General features: G+C 48.5%; 1 protein-coding gene across 1 annotated transcript in view; it reads right to left on the reverse strand.

The window, feature by feature from the left end:
- Window positions 1–14,272, reverse strand: part of LOC147700659 (CD209 antigen-like protein C) — a 168,990-nt gene that overhangs the window by 11,257 nt on the left and 143,461 nt on the right. Inside the window, exon 5 of the mRNA XM_086929166.1 lies at window positions 3,811–3,923. Within this exon, the coding sequence (XP_086785292.1) occupies window positions 3,811–3,923 (113 nt within the window). The remainder of the gene's footprint in view (window positions 1–3,810; window positions 3,924–14,272) is intronic.

A 14,272-nucleotide genomic window follows, 5' to 3' on the forward strand; every position in this document is an offset into this window, starting at 1 on the left:
ATGTTGAGACTGCACAGATGCAGTGGGGAGCAAGCAACCTGCAGTAGATGACCCTTTCAATGCATCCTTTGGCATCCTGGTTCAATTGATGTTTCCTGGCTCTTGCAGTGTGGTGCATGTCACTAAGGTTGCCAAGTGGGGGAGTCAGCACCCGGTAACAGGGACTAGTTCCTGAGCCAAACTAAACGTGTTGAGACTGCACAGATGCAGTGGGGAGCCAGCAACATGTTGAGACTGCACAGATGGGGTGAGGAGCCAACAATAACATGCTGAGACAGCACAGATGCGGTGGAGACCACGCAACAATATGCTCAGACTGCACAGATGCAGTGGGGAGCCAGTAACAACATGCTGAGACTGCACACCTGCAGTAGAGAGCCATGAACAGCACGTTTATACTGCACAGATGTAGTGGTGAATCAGTAACAACAAGTTGAGACTGCACAGATGCGGTGGGGAGCCAGCAACATGTTGAGACTGCACAGATGCAGTGGGGAGCAAGCAACATGTTGAGACTGCACAGATGCAGTGGGGAGCCAGCAACATGTTGAGACTGAACAGATGCGGTGGGGAGCAAGCAACATGTTGAGACTGCACAGATGCAGTGAGGAGCCAGCAACATGTTGAGACTGCACAGATGCAGTGGGGAGCAAGCAACATGTTGAGGCTGTACAGATGCAGTGAGGAGCTAGAAACATGTTGAGACTGTACAGATGCAGTGAGGAGCAAGCAACATGTTGAGGCTGTACAGATGCAGTGAGGAGCCAGCAACATGTTGAGACTGTACAGATGCAGTGGGGAGCCAGCAACATGTTGAGACTGAACAGATGCGGTGGGGAGCAAGCAACATGTGGAGACTGCACAGATGCAGTGGGGAGCAAGCAACATGTTGAGGCTGCAAAGATGCAGTGTGGAGCAAGCAACATGTTGAGACTGCACAGATGCGGTGGGGATCAAGCAACATGTTGAGGCTGTACAGATGCAGTGAGGAGCCAGCAACATGTTGAGGCTGTACAGATGCAGTGAGGAGCCAGCAACATGTTGAGACTGTACAGATGCAGTGGGGAGCAAGCAACATGTTGAGGCTGCAAAGATGAAGTGTGGAGCCAGCAATAACATGTTAATACTGCACATATGGGGTGAGGAGCTAGCAAAACCCTGCTGAGACTGCACAGATGTGGTGGAGAGCACGCAACAATATGCTCAGACTGCACAGATGCAGTGGGGAGCAAGCAACAACATGCTGAGACTGCACACCTGCAGTAGAGAGCCAGGAACAACACGTTTAGACTGCACAGATGCAGTGGTGAATCAGCAACAAGTTGAGACTGCACAGATGCGGTGGGGAGCCAGCAACATGTTGAGACTGCACAGATGCAGTGGGGAGCAAGCAGCATGTTGAGACTGCACAGATGTGGTGGGGAGCTAGCAACATGTTGAGACTGCACAGATGCAGTGAGGAGCCAGCAACATGTTGAGACTGCACAGATGCAGTGGGGAACCAGCAACAACATGCTGAGACTGCACAGATGCGGGGGGAGCCAGCAACATGTTGAGACTGCACAGATGCAGTGGGGAGCAAGCAACAACATGCTGAGACTGCACACCTGCAGTAGAGAGCCAGGAACAACACGTTTAGACTGCACAGATGCAGTGGTGAATCAGCAACAAGTTGAGACTGCACAGATGCGGTGGGGAGCCAGCAACATGTTGAGACTGCACAGATGCAGTGAGGAGCCAGCAACATGTTGAGACTGCACAGATGCAGTGGGGAACCAGCAACAACATGCTGAGACTGCACAGATGCGGTGGGGAGCCAGCAACATGTTGAGACTGCACAGATGCAGTGGGGAGCAAGCAACAGCATGCTGAGACTGCACACCTGCAGTAGAGAGCCAGGAACAACACGTTTAGACTGCACAGATGCAGTGGTGAATCAGCAACAAGCTGAGACTGCACAGATGCAGTGGGGAGCAAGCAACATGTTGAGACTGCACAGGTGCAGTGGGGAGCCAGCAACATGTTGAGACTGCACAGATGCGGTGGGGAGCAAGCAACATGTTGAGACTGCACAGATGCAGTGAGGGGCCAGCAACATGTTGAGACTGCACAGATGCAGTGAGGAGCCAGCAACATGCTGAGACTGCACAGATGCGGTGGGGAGCCAGCAACATGTTGAGACGGCACAGATGCAGTGAGGAGCCAGCAACATGTTGAGACTGCACAGATGCAGTTTAGAGCCAGCAACAACATGTTCAGACTGCACATATGCAGTATTGAGCCAGCAACAACATGTTGAGACTGCAAGGATGCAGTGGAGGGGGGCAGTAACAACACGTTGAAACTGCACAGATCAGAGGGAATCACCAACAATATGTTGAGACTGCACAGATGCTGTGTTGAGACTGCACAGATGCAGTGGAGAGCCAGCAACAACATGTTTAGACTGCACAGATGCAGTATTGAGCCAGCAACAACATGTTGAGACTGCACAGATGCAGTATTGAGCTAGCAACAACATGTTGAGACTGCAAGGATGCAGTGGGGAACCAGCAACAACATGTTGAGACTGCAAGGGTGCAGTGGGGAGCCAGCAACATGTTGAGACTGAACAGATGCGGTGGGGAGCAAGCAACATGTTGAGACTGCACAGATGCAGTGAGGAGCCAGCAACATGTTGAGACTTCACAGATGCAGTGGGGAGCAAGCAACATGTTGAGGCTGTACAGATGCAGTGAGGAGCCAGAAACATGTTGAGACTGTACAGATGCAGTGAGGAGCAAGCAACATGTTGAGGCTGTACAGATGCAGTGAGGAGCCAGCAACATGTTGAGACTGCAAGGATGCAGTGGGGAACCAGCAACAACATGTTGAGACTGCACAGATCAGAGGGAATCAGCAACAACATGTTGAGACTGCGCAGATGCTGTGTTGAGATTGCACAGATGCAGTGGAGAGTCAGCAACAACATGCTGAGACTGCACAGATGCAGTGGGGAGCCAGAAACATGTTGAGACTGCAAGGCTGAAGTGGGGGACCAGCAACAACATGTTAAGACTGCACAGATGCAGTGGAGAATCTGCAACAACATGTTGAGACTGCACAGATGCTGTGTTGAGATTGCACAGATGCAGTGGGGACCCATCAACATGCTGAGACTGCACAGATGCAGTATGAAACAAGTAACAACATGCTGAGTGTGGAGCTGGCCCTATTAGAGGTGACAGATCTGTGGTGAAGTGGAGGTTAGAAAGCCCAGACAGAATGTAAAGAGCCCTGCACATGCTGTAAGATGTGCTTCCCAGCTGCAGTTTTCTTTCTCTACTGTAATTATAAATTTTGCTTATCTTGTTGCCTTCATTTGTGACTTTTGCTCGTTTTGTGAATCAGGAGCCTATATGACAGGTGTCTAGGATGTGGAATCTTCTCCGGCCTGGTGTGAATTTTCAACCCTGGCCTTCTGCCACTGGAAGGCGATTCTAGCGCCAAACTGCCCATTCTGCCCCTCTGGCACTTCCCAGGGAGGCTCCACGCTAGGGGCTGCTTTCTGAGCAGAAGGGGCTGCTATGACCCTCCTGCTCTCTGCTGTCACCATCATAGCACGTTTCACACACTCAGTGCTGTTCCCACTGCTCATCACAACTTGTACACACAATGCTACAAGCACAGGCATCCACATCGACTTCTTGAGCTGCGGCCATCTTTGTGGTCAGTTTCACCGCAGGGCTCCGCCCCCTGATGACCATGGACATGGCTGGGTGTGCTGGTGTCATGGTGTGCTGCCCCTGCTGATCAGCAATCAATGCATACCTGTACCCTGGGCTGGTGGCTTCATCTTTCCAGGTCCACCTCTTCTGGGTCTCGTTGTACTCATATCCGGTCCAGATGAAGTCCGCGCCGTCCCCCATCCTGTCCAGCAAGTCCTGGAAGGGATGAAGACACACTGTTAGCTGGAGAGTCAACTGTGATCCACTGGATCACCCACAGCAAGAGGGAAGAGGGAGAAAAGCACCACGGGACAGGCCCTGAATGAGAAAACATTGGACACACAAATTACATGCCGGCAGCAAAGTGGGGGCTCTGCAATTAACAAATAAAAAAAGTTTACATTTTGCCATTATATATTTGTGTCACTAGGGAGTTTCAAAAAGGTTCAGGTCAACTTATCCGCAGCCACATCGCTGTGAGAGTGAGACCCCATTCCTTGCTTTACCAGAACAATGCCAACTGGAAACAAGCATTGACAAAACCAATAAGCCTGCCTTAGCAAACGTGCACTTTTCTTAGCAGTTTAATATGGCACAAACGTGGTCCGGAGGCACGAGAATGCGTCATCAGCGCTCTGATATCGGGTCTAGTTCACGCTATATAAAACTCTAAAAAAATGTTTTTAAAGAAACAGGTCACATTACACATTTTGTTAGGCACAGGGAGATGAAGCAAGTTGGCCGGAATCGCAGGATGTTGAGCCGGGCTCAATGCTCTAACCTGGGTACCCAGTGTCCAGGCCTGAAACTCCAGCCATTGGGTCACAACTCCTCCCCATAGTAATTATACATATATATATAAATATTCCGAACCATGTGCCACAAAAGTTAGAGATTAAATAAATTTGACATAACAGTCCAGGTTCTTCCTTGAAGGCAGTTGTACTTAGAATAGTTATCGAAATGCTTTTGATTTGCAATGCCCACCAGAGGGCAATATGATTCCTATTTATGCAAAAAAATATGCTATTCAATTTGAAATACTGCGACCTTAAGACAAAGTGTAAATACACAGGGATAACTAGCAAAAAAAGAATGGAAAATAAAAAGCGCTGGAAGAGTAAAGTACGGGCGCATCGGACCTGACACTGAAGTGCACTTCTTAAAGTCGGAAGTGCTGCCATGAATTAGAAGCATAAAATCACCTGGAGAGGGATGCTTTTTCTGTTAAAAGAATTGAGTTAGTCAAAGAAGCAGCCAGCCTAGAATGCCTTGCAATTCGTTTAGGAAGGGAATCCCTGCCATGAACCAGGAGCCCCCAGGGATGGGCCAGGTAAGGTCAGTCAACCGAGGGTGGGAGTGTGGGTAATTTGAGAGACAAGAGGGCACCATCAAACAAGGGAGTAGATGGCTGGTGCCAGCGTCTAACAAGCATTGGCATAGCCAATAGGTCTCGCCTTTGGGACCTTATAAGTGTTTAGCCATGCAGATTTTTTTTAAAAACATATTTTATTCGTATTTGGATATCAACAGTACATTCTCATAGCAAGACTTGTTCATATGCGTTCTTGGTAGTCATTGTAGCCACGCAGCAGTTGATGTTGTTGCACCAAGGATATTGTGCTGCATAACTAAATACTTATAAGGTCCCAAAAGCGAGACTTATTGGCTATGCCAATGCTTGTTTGTAATCTTTGTAGGATGAAAACCTGAGTCAGGAAGATATTAACTTGAGGCACACAGCTCCTGTAAATACTTTTGAAAGTACACGATTCCCATATGCACTTTAAAAGCAAGCACTTTATATGAGGCAAACTGATACACTAAGAGCCAACAGCATTAGGTGAGAGTAATACTCCTCTTGGGATTGGCAAAAGCCCACTGTGTAGATGATTATGTATTGGTAACAATAGGTATCCTCCAGACATAACGAGATCTCGCGGGAAGAGGCTCCAGTGGTTCTCCTTCTACTGAACATTTGCATGAAATGTTGTAAAAGGTGTTACATACACTGCCAGGTGCTCCCACAGGTCACTACCCTGAGTCCACCTTCAAAGCACTTAATAAAAAACTACTTCGGAGGCGTATTCTTACGTGCCAAGTGGCCAACATACATACTGTGAGGTAAAAACAAAATTGCACTCTGGTACATAAGAACATGTGGCGTCAGCAGCAAATAACATCACTTAAATAGAAGCAACACGCATTTTAAAGTAAACACAAATCATGTGGCATTTATGGAAGATTTTGCCATGCCATCCCTGAGTTCTCAGGTGGCTCTGCGTCACCTCACGATCAAAAGATGATGCAATAGTACCAGGGCCGTTTCTAGGTATTGTGCCGCCCTAGGCGAGAATTGAAAAATGCCGCCCCCTCCCTTTTTCTACCATCACTCTCTCCCCCGTCATCCAGGCTAGAAGAATAAATGCATTAGATAGTCTGCCATTTATTGCAGTATTATCCTTCTACCTGTGTTTGGTACTCATTTGTAACATGCACACGTCACTTTTCTCTTGTAACACACTGTTTTATATCTCTTACATTTTGTTTGCTTTCGATACCTGCACAAGTGCCACCAGTGCCTACGTAACGTTTATTCTTGTGTTTGAGTGTTCTCCATTTATTGCAGTATTATACCTCTATGTTAACTTTGTACGCTTTTGTAACCTGCACACATGCCACTTTTTCCTCCTGTAATGCACCGTTTGCTACCTCTTGTATTTTGTTGGCTCACGATTGTCACTTTTGCCTCATTTAATGTAACGTTTGCTTTTGTAATTTGTTCACTTGTAATGTTCTCATGTATCAGTTCTGTTCCTATTGTGAAGTGCTCTGACACCTTCGGGTAAAGTCCGCGCTATATAAAAACGCATAAATAAGGTAAGGGGTCCTCTGCTCTTTCTTCTGCACACTCTCTTCGTGCTTCCTTGACCCCCTCTCCCGTGTCCTACAACTCCTCCAGGCTCCAGGCTCCAGCCTCGCTCACATGCAGGGAGATAGATTCCATCATCACCTCACCTCAGTCACAGGCCAGAGGCCTGGACATGGGGCCGCCACCACCGCCATCTTATGATCTGTCTCAGATCTTTTTAGCCTGTCTGGCCTAATGCAACAAACAGACCCGCCCCGCCTGCGCCACCATTCAAACCTCACTCAGACTCCCGGCGTCACCTCACCCCTCACAGTGCTGCTACCCAACACCTGCTCACTCAGTGTTTTGCGCCACTCCGGCCGTGACCGTGAGGACAGGCTCGGAGTCGGAGATAACAGATAATGATTCACCCGCCCGCCGCCGCCTCATTTACAACATTAGCAATAGCAGGCCTGAGTGATGAATTAAGATGAACAACATTATTACACAGGATTCATTTGCAATTGAATTTGCATGCAAGGCATCCGATCCGAAATATATATTTATATATTTTTTCGCAGCCAGCGGCCTTCTGACAGTCTGACTCACCGGTGCGTGCCCTGCTCAAGTCACGACCTGCGTACGTCCCCACAACCACCACAGCTGTGCTGTTTGCAGGCTCGTGGTGCTGGAGTCAGGAAAAAAAAGAGGGCCAGCGGGAGACGGAGTCGGGACCGGACAACAAGACTGTGTGGCACTGGCAGGTGGCAGCTGCAGTATACTAATTAAATTATGGTAAATTCACGGCCATCAAAGGGGGAAAAGCGCGCCAGCCGACACACACAGTCCGACCGTCCCCCGCGCACGCCGAGAGAGATGGTGGCACTGGTGCGCCTGTGCGCGTCACCGTCACTGGCCTGCCCACACTGGCTGAAGCACTGCTCATGGATTGGCCAAAAATGTTCCCCAGGGCCGTCATTGGTAGCGCTATCCAGCGCTACAAGATTGGCGGCGCTGGGGACCCACAATTACACTAGTGTGTCCCGCACCCCACTCTACACACACACGCCATTAATCTAGGATGTGCGCCGCCCCCCGTCCGCGCCACTAATCTAGGGTGTGCCGCTCGGCTCTAAACTGCAACATCATGTCACAAGCAATTGCAAACAGCAGGTGCGCTTGCACAGTGTACTCCACTGCATGATTTCCTGTTTCCAGACTAGTGCCACACACAAAAAAATGCCGCCCTCACCAATTTTGCCGCCCTAGGCGGCCGCCTAGTCCTGCCTAATGGCAGAAACGGCCCTGAATAGTACTTCCGAAAACCTCAGGAATTGTGGCCGAAAAAGAGGGAAAAGGAACACCCACATCCTTACATGGTTTAATCTTGAGCTGGAGTTCACACAATGTGCTCTCACAAAAGAAAGTAGATATCTCATTTTTTTATTGGTAGGAAGCGGAAGAGACTTTACAATATGGTAGACATGACCTGAAACAATCTCCTAAGGCTGCCAGGTAGCATGCGAGAATAGAGGCACTGCCTGCTTTGGGTTTCTAGAGGAAAAACTGGAGGCCCGAGTATCACAACTAGTTGTAAATTTGACTGGGACATTGGTCTGTCTAGTCAGTGCAAATTCACTTTTTCTATTTTCGAAAGTTGTCTATGCCTGGGTAAGAGGATTTGCTGACAAGTATTTTTGGCTAGTAAATCTAGCAGGAGGGAAGGCGGTTGGACAGGTAGTGGCAATCACAGCCGTGACAGGAGCACAGTGAGATCTTCTGCAGGCTTACAACCCTACACAGTTGTGGATATTCACAAGCTCATCTCTGATTGCTTCCCTTCCTGGAAAAGGTCCGAAATAAACTCCTGTCAAGAGCAGGAACAAATCTATTTCTACAGTGTTAAAGGAAAGCGAGCTCCTGCTCAATACAAAATATAACCCCGTAGAGAAAAAAGAAAACGTTTGGGCATGCTCATTTTTTTCATGGGTAAAAATGTAATGTGTCTATTTAATTCACAAACGTTTTGCGGGAGTACATCCGGAAGCCTGCGGCTCTTGGAGGTGTCCAGTCGTTATATGAAGCACGTTTATGAATCCCCAAAAGTTCGAACTCTGTATCCAGTAAAAGACGTAGCTAGAGTACTTCTTACCACACAGTTAATTGGCTCAGTAATTGTTAGAACTGGGAGCCTCTAGTTGGCAGAGGTAGGTGCCACTGTCCAAATAGGGACCCTTGCTTCTAGTCAGGGTAAGGAGGAAACACTCTTTAGATAACCTCTGCTCACCCCCCTGGTAGCTTGGCACAAGCAGTCAGGCTTATCCAAAAGCAATGTGTAAAATATTTGTACCAACACTCACAGTAACACTGTGAAAACACCACAAACTGACTCCACAACAGTTTAGAAAAATAAAGGTATTTTAATCTAAACTACACAAGACCAAAACGACAAAAATCCAACATACACAGTTCAAGAATATGGTTGCAAAAGAGTTCCTAAAGTTGCGATAAAATAATCCACAGTTGCGTGAAAAGTTCACAGTTGCGTCACGTTTTGCAACAGTACCTTTTAAAAGCGACAAAGTTCCAAAGCAGAAGCTGGAGCGGTGGAAAACAAGCGATGCATTGCTCTTGAGACCCTGGGGAGGCGATGCGACAACCCGGCTGCAGCAGCGGGCGTGTTGCGACGAATCCGGTCTGTATGGAGAGAGAGGCGGACTTGTATGGATTCCGGTGCGTAGGTTCCCTAGGAAGTTTTCTCTCGCAAAGGCACAAGGCGATGATCTTTGGAGTTGCGATGATCTCCGGGGCGACGATGTGCGGACCAGCGGTGATCTCTCTCTCGCAGCTCCTCGATGCGATGGCTTCTGAGATGACACTCGCAGCGACGTGATGCGGTCCGCAAGCAAGCATTGCGGCTATCTCACCCAGCGATGACAGGCTCTGCGACGACACTCGCAGCGATGGTAGTCTTCCTGGTAGTCTGGTGCGTCCCGCAAATGAAGGATGCGACGGCTCTGGCAGTGGCAACAGGCGCTGCGACGATCTCGGCCTTCGCAGCAGCGTGAATTTCCTCTCACTGTCGGGGATGCGCTCCGCAAGCGAGTGATGCAACAAAACTTGCAGAAAGTCTTTAAAAGCTTGCTTTCCAGCTTCCCAACACAGGTACAACTTCCAGAGGCACAACAACTGGGCCACGCACTCCAGGAAGGACAGAACTCTCTCAATCGAGTTCAGGAAAGCTGGGGGTGCAGTCCTTTTGTTCCTGGGACTTCATAACAGGGAGCCAGCTCTTCTCAGGCCCTTGGAGATTCCTTCAAGCAAGGGGACACAGCACAAAGCAAAGTCCTTCCCCTCTCATTGGCAGCAAAGCAACAGCAGGTCAGTCCTGCAGAGCAACAGCAGGACAGTTTTCCTTCTTCAGAATCAGCTTTCTCCTTGGCAGAGGTTCCTTCTTGATTCCAGGATGATCTAATTTTCTGTTGTTACTTATACCCCTAAAAGTCTTTGTTCTCTTTGTGCAAGTGAGCCCTGAGCCCGGTCTGAACCAGTTCTGAGTGTTCTTTCAGCACTTTGTTTTTCTGGCTTCTCCTTTCCTTTCAGAGTGAGGGGCAGGGTCGCCAGCCGCCCAGCAGGAGGTGGAGCCAGCATTGTGGAAGGCAGGCACAGCCCTATTCAGGCTCAGGTGCTATCTCCTCCCACCACTCAAGGTGCAAATGCAGTCATTCAGCCCAGGGCTGACCCAGCCAGCCTCCTGGGGGCTCCCCAGCCCCTGTCACTCTCAAACCAGACAGTCAATTCACAAACAGGCCAAGGCACACAGAAAGGTCAGACAAGAGAACAGCTACTTTCTAAAAGTGCTGTTCTCAAACACAGGATTTAAAAACAACATTTCCTAAACATGTGTTATTAAATTCTTAGTTCAGGGATACCACCTTTTGATGTTCTATCTTGTTCCCATGAGAATATATGCTGGTAGCTACTGTAGCCAGCATCCCCCATGATAGCCTATGGAGCAAGATAGCCTTGCAGCAGTGAAAAACAAAAATGGCTGTAATTCACTACCAGAGCATGTGAAACCTGGGCCGATAATCGTGAACATTACCTGCGCCATCTTGCCCGATGTCCTTTTCTACGCCAGGGGCGGCCTTAGGCATGTGCCGCAGCCATTTTGATCGACCACAACCATTTTGGGTTCTGGTGTTCACCCCTGTTTCACCTGTACTTCTACAAGTATCTGTATAACCTTCTGACCGACTTGGTATGTGTGCTAAGGGCCATACTCTAGCGCACATGCCCATGTTTGATGTTAGCTTAAGAACGACATTCTATTGCCACCGCAAACCTCTGCATTCCTTGTTCCTCCCCATCTCTGTGCATGTAACCGAAGATTGTAGATACCAAAAGGTCCCGCACTAACCTGGTTTATTGCACCCCAAAGAATGCACCTCCCGATGGACAATGGAACTTGTTTTCCTATCAACAGTAAAGGACGTTAACCCTGACCAGTCTCACATGTTCCCGACCCTGAGGCAAAGGCCAGCTGCCCGATAAACATCACATGTCCGATTGGGAGGGTACGAACCAACTTGTCTGAAATGTATGGCATCCTGTCCGGGGCGGGGTGCCAAGCTTACATGACAATGCTCATAAAGATTGTATTGTCGAAACACTGTATAAAAGTAGCCTGTTGAAGAGTTGAAGTTAGAACACCTCCCTGTGAGACATCCCAGTGTCTTCGGTAGACGTGCTCTCCTCTAGAGTAATAAACCTCGTTCCTGCCTTCCAGTTTCCAGCGCCTGCCTCGTTATTTTAATAGAATAGAAAGTGAATTAAAGGTGATAAGCCAAGCAGCTTTAGGGATCTCAAAGGGGGCTGCTTTTCATCAAGCATGTCACCTGCACAAGTACATGCTCTACCTTTCACATACACTGCACCCTGCCCAAGGGGGTACCTTGGGCCTTCCATAGGGGTGACCAATGTGCACAGAAAGGGACAGGTTAGGCCTGGTCAGTGGGGACACTGACCAGAAGGACATGGCAGTTCACAGACTGCACACAGGTACTGCGGTGGCAGGCCTGAGACACCATTTTAAGGCTACTCATGTAGGTGGCACAATCAGTGCTGCAGGCCCATTAGTAGCATTTGTCATCACCAGCCCTGGCACACTCAGTGCACTTTACTAGGGTCTTCTTGGTAATACAAATATGCCAAAAATGTATATCCAATCACAATAACAATTCACACAGAGAGCATATGTACTTTAGCACTGATCAGCAGCGGTAAAGTGCGCAGAGTCAGATTGCCAACGGCCACAGATCAGGAAAAATAAGGGAGGAAGAAGCAAAATGTTTGGGGATAAACCTGCAAGAAGGGCCAGTCCCAACAGTAATGCTGCTGAAAATCAAAACAAAACAATTCAGAACTGGAGGAACTACAGTACCAATTGGCTTTGACAAGGGCCTTGACTACAGCCATCTAAAAACGCCCTAGAAACAACTGCAGTCATGTTGGAAGAGTTATGCAATGTATGTATCGCAGCGTTTCACTGGGGTCACCGCAGGATGTGGTGAGTTACTAGGAATTTTCCTTTTTACATTATCAGAATGCGAGAAATACATCAACATGGAGATTGATGGAGAAAAAGGAAATAATCAGTCAAATATTGAGCATTTGTGAATGTTCCATACCTTCATCCACCATGAACCTGTTTGCTTTACATTGTTTTCAGCTTTCCAATCTTTACTATTACAGGGAAAACTTTGTGCTCAGTGAATGACTCGCGCCATACTCCTGTGGTGCTTTGCATGTCCTGATATAGGGATTCACGCTCTAGTTCTATGCTTTAACTACTTGCTTAAAATGTCTCTATTTATAAGTCAACCAATATGTCCGACCATTTCCGAAAACGTTACCACTATTTTATAAGTTCTTACTGAAATTGTTGCTCACCCATATGAGAAAATATTTCAAGAGCAGGAACAGTAAGGGAACACACCCAAAACTCTGGTGTAGCTGAGGTAAGTGATTTTTCCATTTTGAAAAATTGTTTCCAGGAGTGTTTTACTTGATGCGCTCTGTGGAGGTGTAGGGGCAGTGAAGTGAGGCGCTCGTGACGGCAATGAGCCGAATGAGAAGGGAGTCGGAGAAGGGAGGGGGTAGGGGAGGGCATGCGCGCAATCAAAGAAGCCAAATGCCAGCTGTGCATGTCACGGGCACTCTTGGGCGCGTAACAGTAAGCTGTTCGCTGCTTTGGTAGCACTTTTTAAAGCAGCTTCTAAATGTCTCGGCCAGACCAGGGCATTCGCTGGATCAGGCCGAGACCAAAAAAGGGAGTAGATGGCAGAAGGCAGAATCTAACAAGGGAGCAGATGGCTGGTGCCAGCGTCCAACAAGGGAGTAGGTGGCTGATGGTAGGGTCTAACAAGGGAGTAGATGGCTGAAGGCAGCATCTAAAAAGGGAGTAGATGGCAGATGGCAGCTTCTAACAAGGGAGTAGATGGCTGGTGCCAGCATCTAACAGGGGACTAGTAAGCTGAAGGCAACAATTAACAAGGGAGTTGATGGCTGATGGCAGCATCTAACGAGGGAGTCAATGGATGATTGCAGCATCTAATGGAGTAGATGGCTGATGACAGCATCTAACAAAGGAGGAAATGGCTGATGGCAGCTTCTAATTTATTTATTTATTTTTAGAGTTTTATATAGCGCTAGCTAGACCTAGAGATATCAGAGCGCTTTACATAAGGAAACAGCGTGTTATCAGTTACAGAAATCTCACATTAATTACAGAGAAATTACAAATTCAAGTTATTGGCAAGTCGAGTATCAGGATTCAAAAAGAATAGGGGGAGCTGGCAGTCAATTGGAAGGAGGTAGCAGCGGAAAAAAGGCGAGACAATATGTCCGAAGTTCGGCTGGGTAGGTGACGGCCAAAGCGTTATGCCAGGGCCATGCTCCCCTATAGCTGTCGGTGCAGCTCAACCGGGAATCGATCATGTGGTTCGGGCTCTGCCAGGCGAGTATAAGTTCAAGTAGAACAGGGGGAGCTGGGAGACCAAATTAGAAGGAGACAGGCAGCGGAGAAAATGCGAGGCATATGTCCGAGATCCGGCTGGGTAAGTGACGGCCAAAGCAGTGCGCCAGAGCCAGTCTCCCCTATGGCTGTCGGTGCAGCTCCACCCGGATTCGGCCATGCGGTTCGGGCTCCGCCAGAGTTAGAGAGATGATCAGGAGGTGACCTAAAATCAAGAGTCAAGATCCATGTGAGTGGTCCATAGCCTAGCCACAAGACTTCTCCTTGAAACTATATGGGATCAGTGGCAGCCATTTTGGGGTCAGGCGCAGGGTGGTGCTATTGCCCCTAGTTGTTAGAGACAAGCCAGTTCTCAGGATTGGGTTTATGAGCAACAGGAGCCTCTCTGGAGGAGAGGGAAGTAGATCAGATGGAGTGGGCCAGTAGATACAGTAGCAAGGGTGCCATGATGGAGTCAGGCGCGGCTGGGGATCATTAATTCTCCAGAGAAGGAGAAAGTTGGAGTGGGCTGAAGCCGTTACTGGTCAAGGCTTCCGCTCGTCATTAGCCAGGCTCTCTGAGCACTGCTAAAAGCAGACTTCCAGCGGGGCAGTAATCATTCCTTTCTGCAGGTTGCTGCTTTTCTGAGCAGCAGGCGCCATGTCAAGGTCAGACAAGTCTCGCCTGGGCGCCATGTTG

Source organism: Lissotriton vulgaris, chromosome 7 (genome assembly GCF_964263255.1).
Source record: "Lissotriton vulgaris chromosome 7, aLisVul1.2, whole genome shotgun sequence".
In the NCBI taxonomy this organism is placed as follows: Eukaryota; Metazoa; Chordata; class Amphibia; order Caudata; family Salamandridae; genus Lissotriton; species Lissotriton vulgaris.